A 22,486-nucleotide genomic window follows, 5' to 3' on the forward strand; every position below is an offset into this window, starting at 1 on the left:
TTTTTGCTTGCAACAATAAAGGAACAACAGTCTCTCCATACGTCTGTCGTAGATTTGCAGAGTTAAGATATTTCTGACCTCGAGCTGCTGCAGTATGGGTCGGCAAATAAATCAAATGTGGGACGTGTTGAGCTGTTTTTTAGTAAACCCAGAGCCATTAGAGGGGCTTGTTCATTGGCCCCTGGTTCGGTCAAAAGCACAGTGAGATCTCTTCTTAGAAAGAGTCCAGCAGGGCAGACCCGGTGATTTCAGCTTGTCAGTGTGCACCGAAGACCCCAGGTCATAGACAGGATCTCTGACTGAACTGTGTGTGTACACAAGCATGGCAGCCTCTCGAGTAATTTAGGGAAGTATGCTTTATAAGGACTGTTGTAACGTCCCACACTCAAACATTTTAAAATTACAGTGAGTGTCTTTACACTTGGGTGCTACACTGATTTAGATGCTTTTTTGTTTGTTTTTGCATGGATGCATTTTTTTTGGGTGCTATTTACACTATATTGCCAAAAGTATTTGCTCACCCATCCAAATTATTGGAATCAGGTGTTCCAATCACTTCCATGGCCACAGGTGTATAAATTCAAGCACCTAGGCATGCAGACTGTTTTTACAAACATTTGTGAAAGAATGGGTCGCTCTCAGGAGCTCAGTGAATTCCAGCGTGGAACTGTGATAGGATGCCACCTGTGCAACAAATCCAGTCGTGAAATTTCCTCGCTCCTAAATATTCCACAGTCAACTGTCAGCTGTATTATAAGAAAATGGAAGTGTTTGGGAACGACAGCAACTCAGCCACGAAGTGGTAGGCCACGTAAACTGACGGAGCGGGGTCAGCGGATGCTGACGCGCATAGTGCGAAGAGGTCGCCAACTTTCTGCAGAGTCAATCACTACAGACCTCCAAACTTAATGTGGCCTTCAGATTAGCTCAAGAACAGTGCGCAGAGAGCTTCATGGAATGGGTTTCCATGGTCGAGCAGCTGCATCCAAGCCATACATCACCAAGTGCAATGCAAAGCGTCGGATGCGGTGGTGTAAAGCACGCCGCCACTGGACTCTAGAGCAGTGGAGACGCGTTCTCTGGAGTGACGAATCGCGCTTCTCCATCTGGCAATCTGATGGACGGGTCTGGGTTTGGCGGTTGCCAGGAGAACGGTACTTGTCTGACTGCATTGTGCCAAGTGTAAAGTTTGGTGGAGGGGGGATTATGGTGTGGGGTTGTTTTTCAGGAGCTGGGCTTGGCCCCTTAGTTCCAGTGAAAGGAACTCTGAATGCTTCAGCATCCCAAGACATTTTGGACAATTCCATGCTCCCAACTTTGTGGGAACAGTTTGGAGCTGGCCCCTTCCTCTTCCAACATGACTGTGCACCAGTGCACAAAGCAAGGTCCATAAAGACATGGATGACAGAGTCTGGTGTGGATGAACTTGACTGGCCTGCACAGAGTCCTGACCTCAACCCGATAGAACACCTTTGGGATGAATTAGAGCGGAGACTGAGAGCCAGGCCTTCTCGTCCAACATCAGTGTGCGACCTCACAAATGCGCTTCTGGAAGAATGGTCAAAAATTCCCATAAACACACTCCTAAACCTTGTGGACAGCCTTCCCAGAAGAGTTGAAGCTGTTCTAGCTGCAAAGGGTGGACCGACGTCATATTGAACCCTATGGATTAGGAACGGGATGTCACTTAAGCTCATATGTGAGTCAAGGCAGGTGAGCAAATACTTTTGGCAATATAGTGTATTATGTTGGGCTCTGTGTCCGACAGACAGAGGAGCGCTCCGACATGAAAACCCTGCTTTCATGTCAGGCAGGAAACTTTTAAACCTTAGCTGACTTGTGGCATAGTGCTTGTGTTTTGTGGTCTGTAGCTACTCTGCTCCTATCTTTCACACGTGTGTGTACTTAGCATGCAGGTTTTACTCTTTGCATGCTGTGTTAAAGTCCAAAAACGCATTATCTTGTGATCATACCGTGAGTGCTGACAGAGGCCTGTCAGTTTAAAAAAAAAAATTTTTTTTCAAAAACCAAACTTCCTCTTTTACTTGGATGTTTAAGTAGAGCTCTGTGATCATTTAGCGTAAATTAAGATTTTTATTCCTCAGCAATTGATATGTTTCAGATTTCACATGCATATTTTCCTTGTGTACTTCTCTCCTTTATTGTATTTTAAGTTTTTTTACTGCTTGAACTTGTCCCAAATAACAAACATTAACTTTAACTAGGTGTTTATGTGATGGCCTAAAAAATTGTAGCAGTAAATTACGTTTGAAACTGGTTTCGAATAAAAACCCATAAAGTGTGGTCAATGGGCGTCATTCCAGAACCATTGGTACACACACACACACATTCGTTCTTAAATTTTTCGTTTGAGTAATTGAGGAGAAAATGTCATATTCACCATTTTTCTCCTATTTCTAATCTCTCAGGTATGAACAAAATTATACAAGTGCTACAGTCTAATCTTCAATGCCATATCTGTGAATGAACACCTGCATGTGGGTATTTGTTGCCTTATATGGAATAATTCGGGCGGCTATGATGTAGATTTGCATTTTTCTCGGAAATGAACGCTCACTTCTGCAGGGGTGGACTGCCTCGGGTTAACAAGGATAATTCACTATTAATTACTGAAGTTAAGAACGTTTGTTGACTCTAACGTGTTTCATTCATAAAAGCCCCTGACAGGAGAAAAATTACAACAAGAACATGAAAATATTGTTGCATGAGGCCTAATATTTCTATGTATACCCCATTATTCTGATACCTCCAAATTAAATCAGTTCCCCTTACTACCTTCTGAAATCACCCAGTAGGACTCCACCAACCTGTTAATTAGTAAGCTCCAAATGTGTCTAATTTAATTTCAGTGACGCCTCATGAAGCTCAGCTTGCCCCATCAGCTGATCATGTAAACAGACAAAGCTGTCCGCTCAGACAAAGAGACAGGCTAGTGGTAACTCTGGAGGAGCTGCAGAGCTTCACCATCACAGTGGTGTAAAATAGTGGTGGCTGCATCATGCTATGGAGAAAGCAAAAGATTGGCTGCTTTAAGCCGGGCATACCTGGCACGTTTTTTTTTTTTTTTTGAATGCCCTTTTGGGGCCGATTTTCCAGTCGTGTGAGAGGGGCGATCAGCCTCTCACAACCACCTCCTGATCAGGAATCGTGAGGTCGGTGAGAAAATAAAACACGTTTGACTTTCAGTCTACCGTCGTGGGCAAATTGCTCAGTGTGAATGCGCAAAAAAGGACTCTTCTTCTTCCTCTCAGATGAAAACACAGAAGCATGGCGGGTGGGTGCGAGTGAAATGGAGTTTTTTCTCTTAAATTGACAGACCATAGGAGCGACGTTTGCTCAGCCATGTCTTTGTCCAAACACGTTGTCACCTTTTCTTTTTAGGGCATTCAGCACAAAAAATTGCACGAATTGCCAAGGCAGCGCGTTTCACTCTAGTGAGCTTCATATTCCTCCTCTACTCGTTTGGCTTCCGGATAGACAAATCTGAGTGAGCGCCATCTCACTGCGGAGCTGAGTCCGACGTGGTTTTTAGACATACAGTGTGAGCAGGTAGATCGCATCATAGTGTCGGATCGCATAGTGTGAGAACATGCATCGTGAGCTGTGAACTCTTAATGTACGACAAAACACTGCAAATTCATCGTACAGTGTGAGCTGTAGCTGCGTGAAAAAATCACATAGTGTATGCCGGTCTTGAAGGAATTGCTAGGTCTGGGATTCCCAAAGTGGGAACGCGGTTTTCACAGTCATTATGATGCGTTCCTTGAGGTGTTGGGATGGCTAAACTATATCATGAAATGCATAAATGTAAATGTTGCATAAAAAGAAAGGAATGTACCATAAACTATTCATTTAGAGATTTACATTAATCTAATATTTTAATTAGATTTAATATTTAATTTTAAACAGAAAAATACTCCATTAAATATTTTATGAAGTGATTAGGGGATTGAAAGGATGAATGGAACAAATATGTCATAAAAACACTCCTCTTAAAAATGAATCTAGTTATTTAACCTTACATTTATAAATGAATATAGATCAAGTATATGTATTGTTAGGCGGTCCCCTGTCTGTTATTTTCAGGTCACAGGCTGAAATGTTTGGGAACCTCCTTGTCTCGTTCAAATCAGATTCATATGTTGGATATAGACTTATTGGATAATCCTGCAAGATCAGGAACGAGAAAAAGTTTTGTTTTGCCTCCGAGTATTTTTACTTGGCAAGTAGCTCAGCTGCTAAATTCATAGAAAGTCTCATCCACCAAAGGAGGAGGAGAAGGAGAACAAAATGTTTCACATTATTTAGAATTGGTATCATAGAAACGTTCTAATTTTTTCACTCCGTCTGCCAGCCGATGCACAAACTATACATCACAACCAATCACTGCACGGAATTCCTAGCTTTTGCTACATGTTGACGCCCATTTTAAATCCTGAACAAACAGAAAACTACTCTTGCACACCCTGAAAAAAAACAAAACAAAACAAAAAACCTTGTGGAGTATGTAAACAAGATTTATGGCTGTTTTTTTTTTTATATCCAAAAAAATCTAAAATTCTCCTTATTTTTTTCAGTTGAAATTGTGATTTCAGTTTTATTTCCATTTTTTCTTCCTGGCTCCTGTTTTCACAGCCGTAACGCTCCCTTGTCCAGATTCTACTAGGGTTCTTGCTTATACTCTTATGCAACTCTCTTTTCCCTTCTGAGGAACTTCAAGCGTATTACTGCCACCTAAAAGTCTTACTCTTGTTCAACGTAATAAGGTAAAAAAATAATATTAGGAAATTCCTTTTTCTTTTTTTTCTTTTTTTATGATGTTTCAAATGCAGTCAATTGGCCAACCCTACTTGGTATGTCCCAGTCAAAGTCTTTATGATTGATATTTTATGGAAAGAAAGATGGATGGTAAAGGATCAAAGCATTCAATCCCTGCTAACATTATTGATACTATAGGAATTAAAAGCCAAATAACTGAAGGCAAACCTTTTTTTCCATCTCAATGTGAAGCATCCCTTTTCAAGAGAATCGCCAATAAATGTAAAATAACCCAAAATATAACTCAATTCGACAATTTTAAGGGTGTTTGATGTATTATGCTTTTTAATGTGCAAATAACATAGAAATCTAAACTTAACTATAATTAAAACATGCAAACAACACTTTAATTTAGTATTAACGCCATACCAAATCAGTATAGTATCCATACATACAGCAAAGTGCACAAAATGCATTAAAGTTTTTTGTTTGTCGAAGGGTATAAATACTTTTGCAAGTGACTGCAGTTGAGAGAGGAAGAGCTGCTGCCTTCCGCTGTGATCTTTCTGAGCGGCTCAGTTTACACGCCGACATTCAACACATCAGCTCTGTGGTGCTGGGCAGCGTAGCGTTAACAGCCAGGATCCACTGGAAGTTTTTTTTTTTTTTTTTTTGCCCCAAGAACTTTGTCAGCACTGATATTACAGAAACAAAGTGAAGACAGGACAGCTGACGGTTTGTCCCACAGGAACATTGTATTGTAGCTCATTCTACCTCCTGGGGGGATGTAAATCCATCCTGCCTAATTCCTGGCTAATGGAGCGCCATGCTCCAGCTTTTGTGTTCTTGCTGGCTGGTATCAGAAAGGTGAAACGGATCTCCAGCAAATTATCTGACTTAAGGGTGGAGTTAAAATAATTACAGCAGTTATATTAAGTAAGGCAATGTGGAATCATATAATTAGAGCAGGGTGGTTAAATGGATTGTTTGCCTTGGATGTGGAGACTTTATCACAGATGAATTAGTCATATATGTGGTAAGACAAACATGTGACATTCAGCTCCTATTAACTGAGCCGAAGCACAGCTGAGTGCCACGTCTGCATCTCTGATGAACTTCCTTTTGCATGAGATTTACATAAAGGCTCAGGTTACACTTTTCTGTTGTGTACTTCCTCCGCCGAGGTGGAGTTCCCTCTCTGTCCATTGTTTGGATACACCTGCTGCCTGGCAGGTTCTGTGAGTTTTAACATCCAGACTGCTTGTAACCCAATTTTAATAGCTGTTACCTCCCTTAAGAGAAGCACTACAGTCTGAGAGCTCCAGCTTATATTTTTTTTTTTTTTTCATTTTTCCACCCAAAGTTTTAAGACTTTTGGATATGGAAATGGCGTCCTGCAGACTCGAACTATTCCCTCTCATTCCTTATATTTTAACTAAAGCAAAACCTTGGAGTTCGTCATTCATTTAGCCCGTCTGATTATTTTTTATTTTATTTTTTTATTGTTCCTAAACATGGATACTTCTGTTGCTTGCCTGCTCCTGCTGCTGTCACACCTTCCCGTCTCTTGCAGCACATCCCCACACCGAGGGAACTGCAGACCTATACGGTTTGAACCTCCAATGCTAGACTTTCATGAACAGTGAGTACTCCACTTTTGTTAACTTTATTGACATCCCTATTTCCTGTACCTTCCTCTTTTGTTTTTCCCACATTGATGATACTTAGATGCACTCTGTCAAGAAGCAGTTATAGTTACGTGGATCAACCAGAAGAAAAGAACTTGGTTTATCTCAGCAGCCAAAACGCAGCCTCAGCTACTCACCTATTAGACCAAATATCTCAGTAAGTGGGGCCACCTGTTCACAAACAGCCCTGAATGTTTTCAGCCTGGGAGAAAACCTCAAGGTTTATTCAGACGCGCTGACTTGAGTGGAGAGCGAGGATAGTTGGATTTCTGTCGGGGATGAAAATGTCATTGACTGATTTGTGCTGCAGGGAAAGTCATTAAAACACCACAGGAGCTGCTCTCCATTTTCATACCATAACATTTTCCTATCAGCCTGCTGGCTACCGAAAGAGGTTGGAAATCAAAAGAGTCTATGGTGTGCTTTGAATGGTGGATTAACAATGTGGAGATGCTGGTTGTCCCACTCTAGTTCAAACCTTACCCACACTATGGCCGTTTCTCACTCGGTGTACTTGTGCGTTTTCATGTTCTCGTGAAACGTACGGTGGCCGGGAGGTGCAAACCAACATTACAAAATCTAAAAAACTGTTACAAGTTCCAAAACAAATGATCATTTCAGAAAACAAATTTACATTTTAAAAACTACTAACTCTGAGTCTGAATCGGTCTTGTGCGAAATTCTGTTTCTGTTCCCCCAGTGAGGCATCATTTCATTCTCTTTTAATTATGGCAAATGAAGAGTAAATATGATAAAATCCTCAGAATTTGTTGTTGATTGTCAGAGGAATAAGCACAGTTAAAGACTTGCAGGTACATTAATTTCTTCCCATGTTATGGAGGGGATACGGTTTATTTCAGTCAGTTGAAACTTCCATTCTCTCCTCTCCTCCTCCCATATCTATGGTAAATAAAGAGCAACTTTTTCCAATTTCTCTAAAATTTATATGTGTGATATGTTATACCAGAAATGTCCTTAATCCAGTAATCTGTCATATTTTACATTAGAAGGGGATTAACCAGAAATTCTACATTCTCATCTTCCCAGGATGTCTTAATTTGTTTGCCCTGCTATCAGCCAGTTTCCATACTCTTATATCAGAAATGAAAAATTTAAAATACACTACGTGTTGGAAATCTGTGTTTGGTGACTGACGTTTATTTCTGTCAGTGACAAAAGTTGGAGAAATACCGATTCTCTTGGCGTTTTAAAAAAACAATACAAAACAGCGTAAGAAGACCTTGTTAATGTATTTATTTTACAAATTTGTAAAAAGATCAACCGATTAAACTGAATGTTGCAAAGTTGACATGATTATATGAGCTGTTTTCACCAAGAAATGATCAGGAGCGCCTTGAAAATGGTCAGATCCGCCTCTCTGGCTGCAATACACTCTCCCGACACAGGGGGAACAGAAACAGAATTTCGCACAAGACCGATCCTGCCTCTGAGTTAGTACCCACACTTTCCGGTTGAATTCCTCAAATGATCATTTGTTTTGGGACTTGTAAAAGTGTTTTGAATGTTTTTTATTTGTTTTCTTAAAATGCTATTTGTTTTAAATTTTTAAAAGTGTTTTGTTTATTTTTATTTATTATTTTTCATCTAAATTTGTTTCCTGAAATGTAAATTTTTTTTTTTTTAGATCTTGTAATGTTGGTCTGCACCTCCCGGCCACCGTAGAAACGTCATCAACCTCAGCCCTAGTGCTGTTCCAATTCACAATAACAGCAGACGGTCTGATGCATACTGCTCTGAGTATGCATCAGAGCAGACTTGTCCGTTCTTGAGATTGACAGCTGTCCCAGCATGCACTGCGGCAGCAGCAGCTTTCAATGGAGCGCTCACAGAGCTCAGCGTATTAAATTAAAAGTTCTTTTCTGTTGCTGTTGTTCAATAAAAGTACATTTTAACATCGTTTGATGCGAAAACATTTAAGTGCCACGATATGGCAATGTACCGATTTAATTCGTAAATAAAAAAAAAATAAATAAAAATAAAAAATTCCGAAGTTGAGAGGACCGTGGGAAGCAGCGGACCTCCGAGGGTTACGGCAGCCGGGACTAATCCTAGCCCGTCTGCAGCAGCCCTCTCTCTGCATAGCTGTGCGTTAAGGACCGCTGGCTCTGATGGAGAGTTTTTTTGTTTTATTTGGCAAAATGTTTATTTGATTTGTGTTATCTGACTGTGTTAATAATTATTCCCCAATAAACGAAAAAAGTACGAATTTATCATTATTTAGACTTGGCGAGGACACAAGCCGTACTCGCGTTCTTGTGAATTGAGAAACGGTGCTTTTTTTTTTTTAAGAGTTTTATTTAAAAAAAGGATCAGTTGGCAACAATTGGACAGGTTTTGGTCACGGTCAGACTGAAACCGAATAGAATAGCAACAAACGAGAACTTCCACATCCTGATGATTAAAACGCTCCCCTCTTCGAGGAAGTTGTTGAGGGAAATTAACACAAATCTGTTTTCATTATTAGTGGACTGTTATAGAATAACGACAAGAAATGCACCAAAACTGAATTCACTGACTATCGTCCTGAGTTCGCTCAGGTTATGAGCGAAAGAGAGAACAAAATTTTGAGCAGACAACAGGAAGGATTTTGAGTTTTCAGTGTTTGACAGAAAAGGCTGGATTTGGAAAGGCTCATGGCCTTTTTGGACACCTCTGATGTAAAAACACAAAAAAACAAAGACTTTTCTTTTATTGTGCTCATCGAAGATTCTTATAACTTTATTTATAATGTTAGTAAGACTCTGTTTAGATGCCAGTTCTCACTGACAGCACTGTTAGTGTGTCTCATTTCTGTTATTTTTGGAGTATTTTCCTATTCAAAGACAACCGGTTGAGGCTTTGTATAAACTGATCTGATATCTTTATTTTTAAATCCTGACTGGTGTTTGCAACCTCTGCTTGTTCCAGTTCTTTTCCTTTCAGCCCTGTTTTTCTCCACAGCAGAGTTTAATACCTGCACTAACTAAGCGTTCTCGTCTTCCTTTGCAGGCCTGTTGGAATGCCAAAAATGGAGAAAGTTTATTTACATAATCCTAGCTCAGAAGAAATTAGTTTGATATCAATATCAGCAACAACAGCACATTTTCACGCCTCCTTTTTCCAAAATAGGGTAAGTAGCCCCCCCTTTTTTTTGCTTTTATTATTTTTATTGTTTCAAATCTGATCCATTTTATCTGCTGGAAGGATTTGTGCATCATCAGGGTTTTTTTTTTTTTTTTTTTTTTTTGGGGAAGATCGCACTGTTGACCTTATGTCTATAGGTCAGTAGACTTGTTGAACATTATTTTGTCAAGGTTTTAATTTCTTTAAATAGTACAAACTGTTTACACTAATTAACAGGAAAAAAAATTCCACTTAATGCTCGACGTGTCAGTGAGACATCCTTTTGTTTTTCCTGCTTTGTTCACTGGTCTCTGCAGTAAACAAGTGATCCGCATGCATTTAGACGCAGAGCAACGTGAGAAAGCTGTGCTTATCTGTGGGTTTTGTAGTCCTTGCTTAAGAAAAGCCTGGCTGGCAGGTTGTTAAACATGATGAATGATGGGAGGGACCTGAAAAGCAGAAGCAAGTGAGTCATATTATCTGGTATTAGTAAAGGGTTTAAAGCGCAGCTCATGGTGGTAGTTGATGAAACATTAACCAGCAAAGCAATTTGTGATTCAGTTGCATGACTCATGGTTTAAAACAACAGATGACAACATTTCTTTTGGAACTGTCGACAGATTATTTTGAGGTTGGAGAGTGTGGGAAGAGTCTCTGTTGATATTCTGAACTTATTCGAGAGAACAGAATGTTTGTTGTTTAAATAAGAAAAGATTGCAATTCCTTGATTTCATTCCAGTTCCCATTTATTCTCATTATTTTAGGAAGAATCAAAAAAGTTTACTTGTTTCAAATGAACGGGCTAACAATGGTCTGAACTTCTCAATTAAATTTCAATCCGTGAACATCTAACTTTGTGTGAACATTATTAAAATTATCACATAGTTATTTTTAACCAGAATATTAATATCAAACATATGAACCCAAATATAAACTGGTGAATTTTCTGTTTACAGAAATCCAATCCAATCTACTTTATTTATATAGCATGATTTCAATAAACACAAGGTTTCTAAAGTGCTGCACAATAAATAAAAGTAAATAAAATAAAATAAAAGCACGGCCCGCACAGGATAAAAATATGCATGTGTATACATAAAATCAACACTCTACATGGTGTCAAAAGCCAAAGAAAAGAGGTGGGTTTTAAGAAGAGTTTTAAAATGAGACAGACATACTTTTTCATATGGATCTTTATTCTTTTAAATCAGATTAAAACACATTTGCATCGACTTTCTGATGTTTCAGGTGCGTATGTCATATGCAGTGCGGTTCTAGACTAGACGTGCAAACAGTGATGCTTTACTTTTCTGGACTCGCCTATCTTTCAGTTAGTGGGTTTTTGTCATAAGAAACAATCCTAAATGAACTAAAATAAACAAATAAAAATTGTGCATAAGATTATTTATCAGTCTTGTAGATCGAGATTAAAGTGCTTTTAATTCTATCCAGAATACCTAGGAAACACGGCGGGTATCTGTCAAGACGTGAAGTAAGAGGAAATGTGTATAAAAAAGGCTCCGCTCTTCCTGCAGAAGCTGCGCTAATAAGAGGAGAAACAAATTCCCTTAATGAATCTACCTAACAAAAGTGGTACAGCGGGTCAAAGACAAGTTGGGTGGCGTTTGGTCACGTCGGCCATTTGCCTGTCCTTTGTGTAATATAATCCCATCTCCAGTGTCACAGGTTAGTCGACTGGTCTTCTCTTTATTTAACTTGAGGCCACATTTTTCAGTGCTGCAAAACAAACAGATGGTCGCTCACACACTGCTGTGGATTCATCTTTCTCATAATGGGCAGACTTCTATTTCCAGTCAGCAGATTGGGCATCAAAAGTAGGAATCAAAAATAAGAAATTGGACCAATTCTGGGAGGATTCAAAGGTTGGAACTGGTTCTGATTGATTCTCGATGCCCAAACATAGCTGAGACCCCATCGACCTCTAGGCTCCCCACATAATCCTCTGCAGGGCTCCTTCTTAAGATAATTTTCTAGGTTCTAGTTCCCTTTATTTCATTTAATTTTATTGTTTTCTAAGTAGGCTGAAAGGAAATTAGACCAGAGAGAGGGGTAAGGCAGGTAGACAGGTCGGGGTCCGACCCAGCGACAGGGCTAAAGCCCCCAAACACGGGTCACGCTCCCAAACCCTTAGCTGGGTTTCCAAGCTGAGCCAGAGTCTGGAAACACAGCCTATTAATAAAAAAAAAAATAAAAAATCGGATGTCATCATTCTAACTGTTGGGATCTGAAAAGCTTTTTTTCTGCTGCTGCAGGATGATTTCATATCTTTTGAATTTGAACAGCCTCTTCCCCCACTGTCATATAACACTGATATAAAGAAGGATCTAAATGGCATCCTGGGAATTTTGTAGGAAGAAGGAAAAACACATTTCTTAGTGACGTCTTCTAGATGATGGAAAACAACTGATGGCAATGCTTTTCCTTTTTGTTTTGTTCTTCCCTAATTGTTTATTTTTGCTGTTCAATCACCATGAAAGAATATATGAATATTTGTGGTTGGAATAAATTTTTTGCGAGGTTTAAACCAAAGAGAAAAGAAAGGGAGTTAATCCGGTTTAGAGCGGTTTGCTGCCTACTTCCGTTGTCATTTATTTATCAAAACTGACATAGCAAGGCAATGTTTCATCCAAGCTAACCCTCTGCCTCTTTGCAAACAGGCTCTACCTGCTTCCTCTTTGCTGGGTTAGACTTACTTTCAGGTGGGGCCTTTTTGGAATAAAAGGTGTTTTCACACACAAGGTGGTGACAGCACAGCTCAACAGCCTCTGCAGATATTTATTTGATGATGACATATGGGGAAGTTTTTAAATATCCCTTTTCTATTTTAGCGGTTTAGGTAGAGAGCCGTGGTGTTATATGTCCTCTGGCTACCTATTTGTGTTTTATGTTGTATTTTCAATGTAAAATTATATGACTGCAGGTCACATCAACTTAAATCCAGTGTAATATTGCTTAAATAAAACTTCTAGATAATTTGTGAACTGCTTTTTCAAGCGCTTCCATTTTTCACTTTCATTCTCTTTATTTTGATCCTAATTCCTCTTTGAACCAGCAGACTTCTGAAAGATAAAAAGGTTATGACCCTCAATCTGATTAAATCAAGCTAATCACTGCTCATATCCTGCTGAGACACTTTACTGTGTTTCTTTTAAGAGGGGGAGTACGGAACGTCCTGTTTGCTCCCAGTTTACTCATGGTCTGGTACCGGACGCCCAAGAAGCATGAAAGGTTAAATAAAAAATAAAGCGCCAAAGATGGGCAGCTCTTAGATATGCTCATATTTATATTGTATTGAGTTTAAAACGTTCTTGGACAAAATACATATATTCTTTCTTTGTCAAAACAATAGAAAATTGCATTAAAGTGCCCAGTTTAACACAGGGTTTCATAATCTTTTAGCTCAAGTTAAACTATGTCGGCTTCAAGTTTTTCACGTTCTTCTTGCAGAAGTGCAAGACTGAACATGGCTCTGTGGTTGACCACTTTGTTCAGCTGTGTGGTGAAAATAACTTGAAGCTAATATATTTCAAAGACAAAAGAAATGGGCATTAACTATTATAAAGCTCTAACTCTGACGTTCATTAATAGCAATGAAAGCCAGAGGATTACAAACAGTGTTGGGCAAATTACTTCCAAAATGTAACATGTTTCATATTAAAAGTTATTTTTGTTAGTGTTTACAATTTTACCATCTGTGTGAAATAATAAGTTACTGATTGGTTTTTAGTTACCTTTATTCAAATAAACATTTAGGACACGGCATTACAAAGTTAAGGTGCAAAATTATTTGTCATGAAAAGCTGAATCATAAAAATATAAATGATACAGAATAATAAATCCTCTAAGGAACAAGCTCTCTTTCTGTGCCTCGTTTATTAGCTTCTGTGTAAAGTGTGTCCACACAAAGTTGAACCAACAAAGTCACATTTCAAGTTGGAAAACATTGACAAAACTGATTGTTTTAGCAGTTTTGCCGTATTCTTCTTCTACTGTTTTAAAACCATCTCCTGATTATAAAGCAACTCTTCCAAAAAATACATGACCTCCAACAATCGTTGGTCATCTTTTCAAAACCGACAGTTCAGATTTGGAGATGTTACCCATCTTAGGAACTGTAATATTATGACCAAAATTTTGTTTGTAATGCATTATATTACTCCGTTACTGCCTGAATGTTATATCATATGGTAACCTCTTTTTATCTGATAATTTTTTATATGCAAACAGCTCTAGAGAAGCAGACATGACAGATTGCATCTACTCTGCATCCCACACCTGGCTTAGCTGTTTTGATTGGTTATTTTTTAGTTTTTTTGCAGTTTTCCTTATTTCATTTTTATCTGGTGATCCTCAACTTTGCAAATTACTTCATTTTCTTTTTTTACCCGTTGCACACATGCACAATTTCAAACCTCAGGTCACGTGATCTTATTGAGGTAAATACCTTAAATACCAAAGATTATGATTAAGATTAACAAGCGCACCAAAAACAAGTGTAAAACATATGAATTTTATATTAATATATGTATATGATTTAACGAGAACGCTTTTGCTTCTGTGGTACTAACTTATAAAGGCACTGTACATCAAAAGGTTCCTTTTAACAACAAGAGAAAAACTTTTTAAACAGGGATTTCAGGCATGTCGGCTTGTTTGTCTGGTTTTACATTCACAGATCACAGGTTTCATATGTGTGGCTGAGATCATGTGATCTGGTTGCATGTATGTTGCATCAGATCATCATGGATGATCTACATTTTTTTTTTGCTTATTGCTTATTTATTTAAACAAATATTTATTTGCTGATTCCACTTAACTTTTGTAGGGGTGTGATTTTTTTTTTTTATCTTAGAATTTTAACTTAATTTTGTTTTTATTCTATATATTAAAAATATTAATATTCTAGAAACACTTAATCTTAAATGCTCTTCTTCATTGAATTTAGATTCCTTAATTTTTAGTTATTTTTTCCCCCCTTTCCAAGTAGTCTGTTTGTTACGCTGCAGAATCTTCTTCTCCCTTTTATATTTGCATAAAGTAAGTTAGAAACTTCCCCCCGTCTTTCTGCAGCCTCCGGAAACCGAGATATTTTTGTTTAGTCACCTTCATTCCCAATATTTGACAGCATTAAAGCCAAACATCATTGTGAAACTAAACTTTGCAAGCTTCTATTTTGTGTTGTTTTTCTATAAATGCATCTTTTCTGGGAACTCAGCTGCAAAAACCCACAGTAGCCGACTCAAACCACAGTCACCATCAAAGTTACCATGTGGTGCTTTGATGGCAGTAGATATCAACTGTTTTTATACTATATTGTTGCTTTGCTTGTCTGATAAGTATATTATGTGTCTCACACTTTAATTTATATTCTCCCATTCCTCTGTTCTTCCTGCAGATAATCCCACCAGGAGGGAACACATCTTTTGATGTAGTTTTTCTTGCTCGAGTTGTTGGAAATGTAGAAAACACTTTATTTATTAATACGTCACATCATGGAGTGTTTACATACCAGGTACAAAACCCAACCCCAGAAGGTTTGCTTATATTCGCAGGAGTTTGGTCACTAATTCTACCTTTTGATCTTTTCTCCTCTTCAGGTTTTCGGGGTGGGCGTCCCAAACCCCTACAGGCTGCGGCCCTTCATTGGGGCCCGGGTCCCTGTAAACAGCAGCTTCTCCCCTCTAATAAACATTCACAACCCCTTCAGTGAACCACTGCAGGTATTTGAAGAGCTTAATCCTATTTCCTAGAACTTCCTTGCAAAAGTTTCATACCCTGTTTCTTTTTTTTTTTTTTCATTTTACACCCACAAACCATGATGGTTTTTATACAGTTGATCAAACTGAACTAATTTAGATCTCTAATGTTGAGCAATTTCGATAGATGAATTAAAAAGTCAAATTATTCAAATCATAAATGTTCAAACTTACTAAAATGTGAATGTCCAGGGAATTTGGATTTGAAACCAGTTAATGTTTTTATTTTTAAGGGAGTAAAGGCAATTGTGGTTATTTTTTTAATAAATATATATATTAGTGCTGTCAATCAATAAAAAATTTTTAATCGCGATTAATCGCATCAATGCCTGAGTTAACTCGCGATTAATCGCATTTTAATCGCAAATTTTTTTTCTGATTGAAAATCATTTAAATACTCTCGATGACATACAAAAAAATACATACAGGCTAGGTTTGTGCCAATGTTCTTTTTTTTAAAATGAAAACAGGTCACAGACACTGATTTATGCCATAGAAACATATGGCAAGAAGATGGGGAGGCATGTAGCAAAAAATAACAAATATGTAGCCAAAAAAAAAGGCCCTGAAAACAGGCTGATGTAAAAGACAGTCTTTACAGTTAATACAGTCTTTTGAACAAAGACAAGCATTTTACCCTACTGCTATAAAATGTAGTACAGTTAACATTAGATGTTAATTAACCAAGGTAATAATGAACAATTTTCAATCAATACATCAAAATCAATAGACCGACATCACTAGATGAAGGTAGTCTATGCTCTAGAAAGTTACTTTTCAGCCTCTTAACAAAAATGAGAACACCCACACACACACACACACGATACCGACCTGTGGCGTACACAGACAGCAAGAGTGCCGTAGCAGATTCCATTTCACCTCAGTAATCTGTTTTCTCAGCGTATTTCAGGTTGCTACTAGTTACCAGACACTCAACTTGTTTGTTGGTGGTGGGGCTTAAAGAAAAGCCACTAGCGTCACCCAGTGTATGAGCGTCTTTTTCCCTTGAGGAGCTCCGCTCTAGAAGCCTATGAAAAATGCATAGACTGGGGGAAAATAGCCCCGCCTTCCCGCAGGCTGCAGCGGGATGTACTTGGAAAATTGTACCATAAAACCACATAGCGTTAATCTCACGTTAAAAAAATTATCGCCGTTAAAATGGCCTCGCGTTAACGCGATAATAACGCGATAATTTTGACAGCACTAATATATATATATATATATATATATATATATATATATATACCTTAACAACATTTACTGTTAGAATTGGGTCCTATGACCTATCTTTTGTGGCGCTATTGTGACAACAAATACTGCTATTTGTAAATATACCCATTAAAAACAAGCCTCTTCAGGACATCAGTCCAATAAAAGGTGTTCTTTTGTTTTTTAATCAATAAACTGCATTTAATCTGTTTTTTAATTCATCAATGCTCCGTTTAAAACGGGGAGATTTTTTTTGCAGCATTGATCATAGTTAATCTTTTGGTTTATGATTCTAAATTCTTTTTACGAAAAGAAACTTAATATGACAGCAATAAACTGCAGGATAGGATTTTTATCTATTTCTTTTCCTTTTTAATTCATCTTTTTTATTTTCTTGAAATATTTGTCCTGCCTTTCTTCCACTTTAATATACTTTTCTTTTTTGTTTTCATGTACGGCATTTTGAATAGTTTTGGCACTGAAGAAGAAATTGCCTTTTCTTAAAAGGATGCAAATTTTTTTAAATAACTAGATGAATCTAAAACTTCTCTGTACCACACTGCTTTTTTATGTAAAAGTTATTAAAACATATATACTTTTCTCCACAGAGCAACACTTCATGTTGCTCCGTGTCTTAAAACTCCAGTAAAATATATTTATGTGTATTTTTGTTTTCATGCGACCAAAAAGTGAGATATTTTCAGAATGTGCTGATCTACACAGATTTACTGAGGGATTTTTTATGACCTTTGTGTGCTTTCCTCAGGTTGTTGAGATGTACTCCAGTGGCGGGGATCTTCATTTAGAGCTTCCCACGGGCCAACAAGGAGGTACCGGAAAGCTTTGGGTGAGCTCCAATTGATTTAAAACAGCTTCTGTCAGAAAAAGGTGAACGGTTAATAGTAACAACCTCCTCCACCTCTCTAGGAGATCCCTCCTTTCGAGACAAAGGGGGTGATGAGAGCCAGCTTCTCCTCCAGAGACGCAGACAACCACACGGCTTTCATCAGGATCAAAACGAATGCTCCAAACGAAGACCAGTTCATCATCCTCCCTGTTGAGGTTGAGGTCACAGCAGGTAAGCTTCCAAAACCATTTTTAATCCAACTTTGTATCTCCACCTCCTGCATGACCTCCTACATGGGGCCACCTTTTACAGTTGCCTTTTGTATCTCTGCATCTGTCTCCTTGAACCCCAGTCATCCTCGGCAGATGGCCGCTCACACTGAGCCTGGTTCTGCTGGAGGTTTCTTCCTGTTAAAAGGGAGTTTTTCCTCTCCACTGTCACTACAAGCATGCTTAGTGTGAGGGATTGCATTCTAGTCGATGCAATCAACTGGTTTTCCTTAGAAAACATTGAATCAATTTGACTGTATGATCTGTTGAACTGTAAAGTGCTTTGAGATGACATGTGTTGTCAGTTGGCACTATTTCAATAAACTGAATTGAATTACCCTAACTACTAAATTCTATTTGCAGCTCCTGGTATTTACTCCTCCACAGAAATGCTTGATTTTGGTACGCTTCGATCACAAGGTAAACAGAACTTAAAATGCTTTTTCTCATCATTGTGACGTTAAACCCGTCTGATGTTTTTTTGAATCCCGAACACCTTGTCTTACAGATCGCCCCAAACTCCTGAATCTGCATCTTTTAAATTCAGGAACAAACGACGTTCCGATCACGGTGCGTGTTTTACCCCTCAGGTTTGTGGAACCATTAAAACCCTCACTACAAAAGTGAGGTGACAGAGTTTGATCTTTCTCTTCCCTTCAGAGCGTACGGACGACTCCTTCAAACGAAGCCGTCACCATAGATTTCAAAGCAGTTACACTCAAAGCGGGAGAGAGCAGATATACTAAAGTTGCGACGATCAGTTTTGATGGTAAGTGGGTGTTTTTGTATGTTTTTCAAAGCGGAAACAAGCATATTTTTGGAAAGGGTACATGTTGGACAGGAAATGAAATTGCACGGGTGTTAAAGATGACCTGAGCTCTCTGCAGGAACACTTTGGCCTTAAAGGAATAGTACACCCAAAACATGATTAGCCTTCATTTTCTACTCACCCCCATGCTGAACAACACCCTGCAGTACTTTTTTGATATCTCAAATGCATCTGGAGATCTGGGAGGCTTCTTGCTGTCTGCTGATATTCAAATAATGGAGGTCTATGGTGCACGAGACAGAAAGGTCCATAAAAGTCCACAAAAAACGTGTCAATATTCTTCCATACTGCTCGTCCAATGTATTCCAAGTGTCCTGAGTGGGAAGCATCCAGAATTTACTCGAAACGAAGTCATTTAGAATGTTTTTAGAGCATAAACAGTAGTGTATAGGATTTCCTGAAAGCGCGCGCCTGCGTGTTCATGATGCTACGGAAGCCGGCAGACCAAACCAGATGAAAGTGCGCATTCAGCGTCTGCTCTGCCGATAATGCAAGCGTAGAAGAAGAAATGTGCTGTTTACCTGTGCAAAGAAAGAAACAACAAAAGAAAAATGTCTGAGGACTTCAGTGTTGAGGAAGAGCATGAGTTCTTTGCCGAGCTGAATGCGCACTTTCATCTGGTTTGGTCTGCCGCGGTTTCCGTAGCGCCGTGAACGCGCTTTCAGGAAATCCTATACACTACTGTTTATGCTCTAAAAACATTCTAAAGGACTTCGTTTCGAGTAAATTCTGGATGCTACCCACTCAGGACACTTGGAATACATTGGACGAGCAGTATGGAGGAATATTGAAACGTTTTTTGTGGACTTTTATGGACCTTTCTGCCTCGGGCACCATAGACCTCCATTATTTGAATGTCAGCAGACAGCAAGAAGCCTCCCAGATCTCCAGATGCATTTGAGATATCAAAAAAGTACTCCAGAGTGTTGTTCAGCATGGGGGTGAGTAGAAAATGAAGGCTAATCATGTTTTGGGTGTACTATTCCTTTAAGAAGAAAAATAAGATGATGATGATGTGTCAATAATTATATTAACGAGAGTTATTCCCACCAGACACATTTTGACTTTTCTAATCTCCTGTAACATAACCTTCTCCTTTAGGGCTCTGTATCGACTCTGGAGAAACTTATCTGCTATTTCTATATCTTTGTTTTCATTACAGCCTCAAAAGCAAGAAGACCTAATCAGTTTTCTGGTAAAATTACAGTTAAAGCAAAAGAAAAGAGTTATTCTAAGCTTGAAATCCCATACCAAGCAGAGGTTTTAGATGGGTGAGTTATCTTTTTAAACAAAATAGTTAAAAAGATAAAAAGTTATTTTTTACTAGATTTCACATTTTCCCTTTTCGATCCTGCAGCTACCTCGGGTTTGACCACACAGCTACGTTGTTCCACATCAGAGACAGTCCTGTGGGTCCAGTAAACAGACCGATTTTCCTCACAAACGCCTTCGGCTTTGCTATCCGGATACACAACGTGTCGCTGCCTGAAGAGGCCAAAACGATGTTCGAAGTGAGCATCAGAATGACCCAGATTTACCAGGAGCTGAAGAAGATGAGACGGTCGTCATCATCATTCTTTTTTCTTTCTTTTCCCCCTCTGTTGTAGGTGCAGAACTTCAGCACGCCCATCCTCATCCCTCCAAACGAATCCCGGTACATCTTTTCCCTCCTTTTTCGGGCGGTCAGACCTTCCATTCACATAGACAGCAACATCTTGCTGATCACTAATGCGTCCAAGTTTCATCTGCCTGTCCGGGCCTACACCGGCTTCTTAGAGGTAGGCCAAACACAAACTTCCTACATTTAGTGACCTGAATTTGGAACTTTTGTCTTTTTGATGGAATCAAATCTGAGCAGTTCTGTTTGTATCAAATAAACATGGAAGTTAAACTATCCATAAATTCCATTGACAAGAATGAAAGTAAAGTTTGTTGCTGCAAAGACCAGAACACAATCAGTGTATAAAGGTTAAGTGGAAAGAAATAACTATTTTGTAGTCTGTCAAAGTTGCTGGAAAATTATATTCAAATATCAAATCATTCTGGCTTAAACATGTATATAAATATACTGTTTATCAGACTATATATCAGAATTTAGAACATTTCTATTTAAAACAAAAAAATCCTGTCTTAAAATTTGTGGGATTCTTCATTATCTTTTGCAGGCCAGTTAGTTATACGTCAGCTTGTACTCCTAAATATGGCCAATTATATTTCAACTATCATAGCATCTTCATTCATAATTTGCAGCTAATATACGCAACGGTTGAAATAAGAAATCAGAATAATCTCCTTTCTCATTGAGTTCCGTCCCAGTGTTCATGGGGATGGACGTCTGTGTCTTCGGCAGGCGTAGAGCTAATAGAATTGGCAGCGTTGCGAGGCAAGGCCTCAAACATGTACGGCTGTAAACCTTCTACACCAAACCAAGCTTCTGCCGCCCTGGCGTCCTCTTCCACAACATCTTCGTCCCCGCTTTCCTCCTCTAAATAAAAAAATGTATGATGGAGGAGAGTCATCCACGACCTCTGACACAAAACTCTCCTCCTCTTGCATGTTTCCGCTGTCCATAGCGTTCCTTGACAGTGTCAGTGTCACCAATTAGGTGCTACTTGGTCCCAATGGAATTTCCTATTGGGAACCTACTAGCACTAAGTTGCTAACTGGTTAGGAAGATGCTTCTGACAAACCGGCCTCAATCAAAATTGCTTGTGAAACTTCCACCCCAACAATTCCGCCCCCTTGATAAACAACCATTCGTATTCACTTTATTCACTCGTGTAAAGTCGGCCCCACTTGGGAGAATACGGAACTGCAATGGCTGGAACAGCCGCTTCCATACCACTTTAAAGTTAATAAAAACTTAATGCTAGAAGAAAATCTGTCTTGAGCTGTTAGAGTTCATACTGGAGCCTCAGTGGGGCATGAGCTTAAATATACAGCCAGAGGTTTAGTGAACTGGTTTAAGCTTGTGTGTTGGAATGGTCCAATCAAAATCCAGATCTAAATCTTGTTGAGATTTTGTTGCAAAACTAATGCTTTCCAGCCAGCCCGAGTGAGCTTTGGGCTGTTTTTGATAAAACTGGCATATATATCTTTGCATCTAAATGCTCAAAGCTGATTATTCGACTTGCAACTGATAACTGCAGTGAGCAGTAGTTCTACAAAAGCTTGAATAGGAGGGCAAGGGAACAAATTCATAAAACTTTAGCTTTGTTGACCGATCTGTTTTTTTGAACCTGAATGTGATGAAATAATACTGCTTTTGTGTCCTGTGTGAACCAGCCCGTCGTGTTGCCACCCAGTGTGAAGGAGAACGTCCTGGACTTTGGGATCCGCAGCGCCACAGACACCAGCAACATCATATTTGTGGTTGTCAACAGCAACCCCATCGAGGTGAGACGTCACGATGATGTAACAATTGGGATGTTTTTTTTCCAGAGGAACAGGCCTCTCTGGGGGCATACCCTCCAGCTGTCTCTTTAAGCTTGTTGCCCAAAGTCCTGTTTTGTAAAATATGTCTACATAGGCTTCTAGCTCTGCTTACTTAGTCTTTTCAGTGCTCAGCACCCAGTTTAATCATGTTGCAACATCAGCTTTTGTGCCACCACCCTTAGTTTTGCAGCACTTGCTGATAAGCTGCAACCAACATGAAGTACAGGTCCACATTGTTCCTCAAGAGAACAACTAGATCCCTTATCCAGCAGAAAGAAATGACACAGGTATGTGATTTCTGTCCACTAGCTGGAGATAAAGTCCTGGCTGGTCACAGGGGACAGTCTCTCCATGGAGCTGCTAAAGACAGAGAAGGGAAACACGACGGCAGCCCTTAGTCGCCTGCTGGAGCTGCAAAACACTTCAGCCTCACATCACAAAACAGTAAGTTCCTCATTGTGGCGGCAAACCACCACCATGGCACCAAACATAAGAGAAGTCTCATGGTGGATGTGGAAGTTTACAGCCTT

General features: G+C 39.0%; 1 protein-coding gene across 3 annotated transcripts in view; it reads left to right on the forward strand.

The window, feature by feature from the left end:
• tmem131 (transmembrane protein 131) overlaps positions 1-22,486 on the forward strand; it is a 52,535-nt gene that overhangs the window by 6,333 nt on the left and 23,716 nt on the right. For all 3 annotated transcript variants that reach the window (XM_038303875.1, XM_038303881.1, XM_038303888.1), the window contains exons 4-17: positions 6,353-6,421; positions 9,477-9,597; positions 15,007-15,123; positions 15,209-15,331; positions 17,343-17,423; positions 17,504-17,654; positions 18,056-18,112; positions 18,201-18,262; positions 18,353-18,461; positions 19,684-19,792; positions 19,879-20,032; positions 20,129-20,299; positions 21,807-21,917; positions 22,266-22,400. In XM_038303875.1, coding sequence (XP_038159803.1) covers positions 6,353-6,421; positions 9,477-9,597; positions 15,007-15,123; positions 15,209-15,331; positions 17,343-17,423; positions 17,504-17,654; positions 18,056-18,112; positions 18,201-18,262; positions 18,353-18,461; positions 19,684-19,792; positions 19,879-20,032; positions 20,129-20,299; positions 21,807-21,917; positions 22,266-22,400 — 1,570 coding nt within the window. The remainder of the gene's footprint in view (positions 1-6,352; positions 6,422-9,476; positions 9,598-15,006; positions 15,124-15,208; positions 15,332-17,342; positions 17,424-17,503; positions 17,655-18,055; positions 18,113-18,200; positions 18,263-18,352; positions 18,462-19,683; positions 19,793-19,878; positions 20,033-20,128; positions 20,300-21,806; positions 21,918-22,265; positions 22,401-22,486) is intronic.

Source organism: Cyprinodon tularosa, unplaced genomic scaffold (assembly GCF_016077235.1).
Source record: "Cyprinodon tularosa strain WSP-4 unplaced genomic scaffold, ASM1607723v1 ctg114, whole genome shotgun sequence".
Taxonomy (NCBI): domain Eukaryota; kingdom Metazoa; phylum Chordata; class Actinopteri; order Cyprinodontiformes; family Cyprinodontidae; genus Cyprinodon; species Cyprinodon tularosa.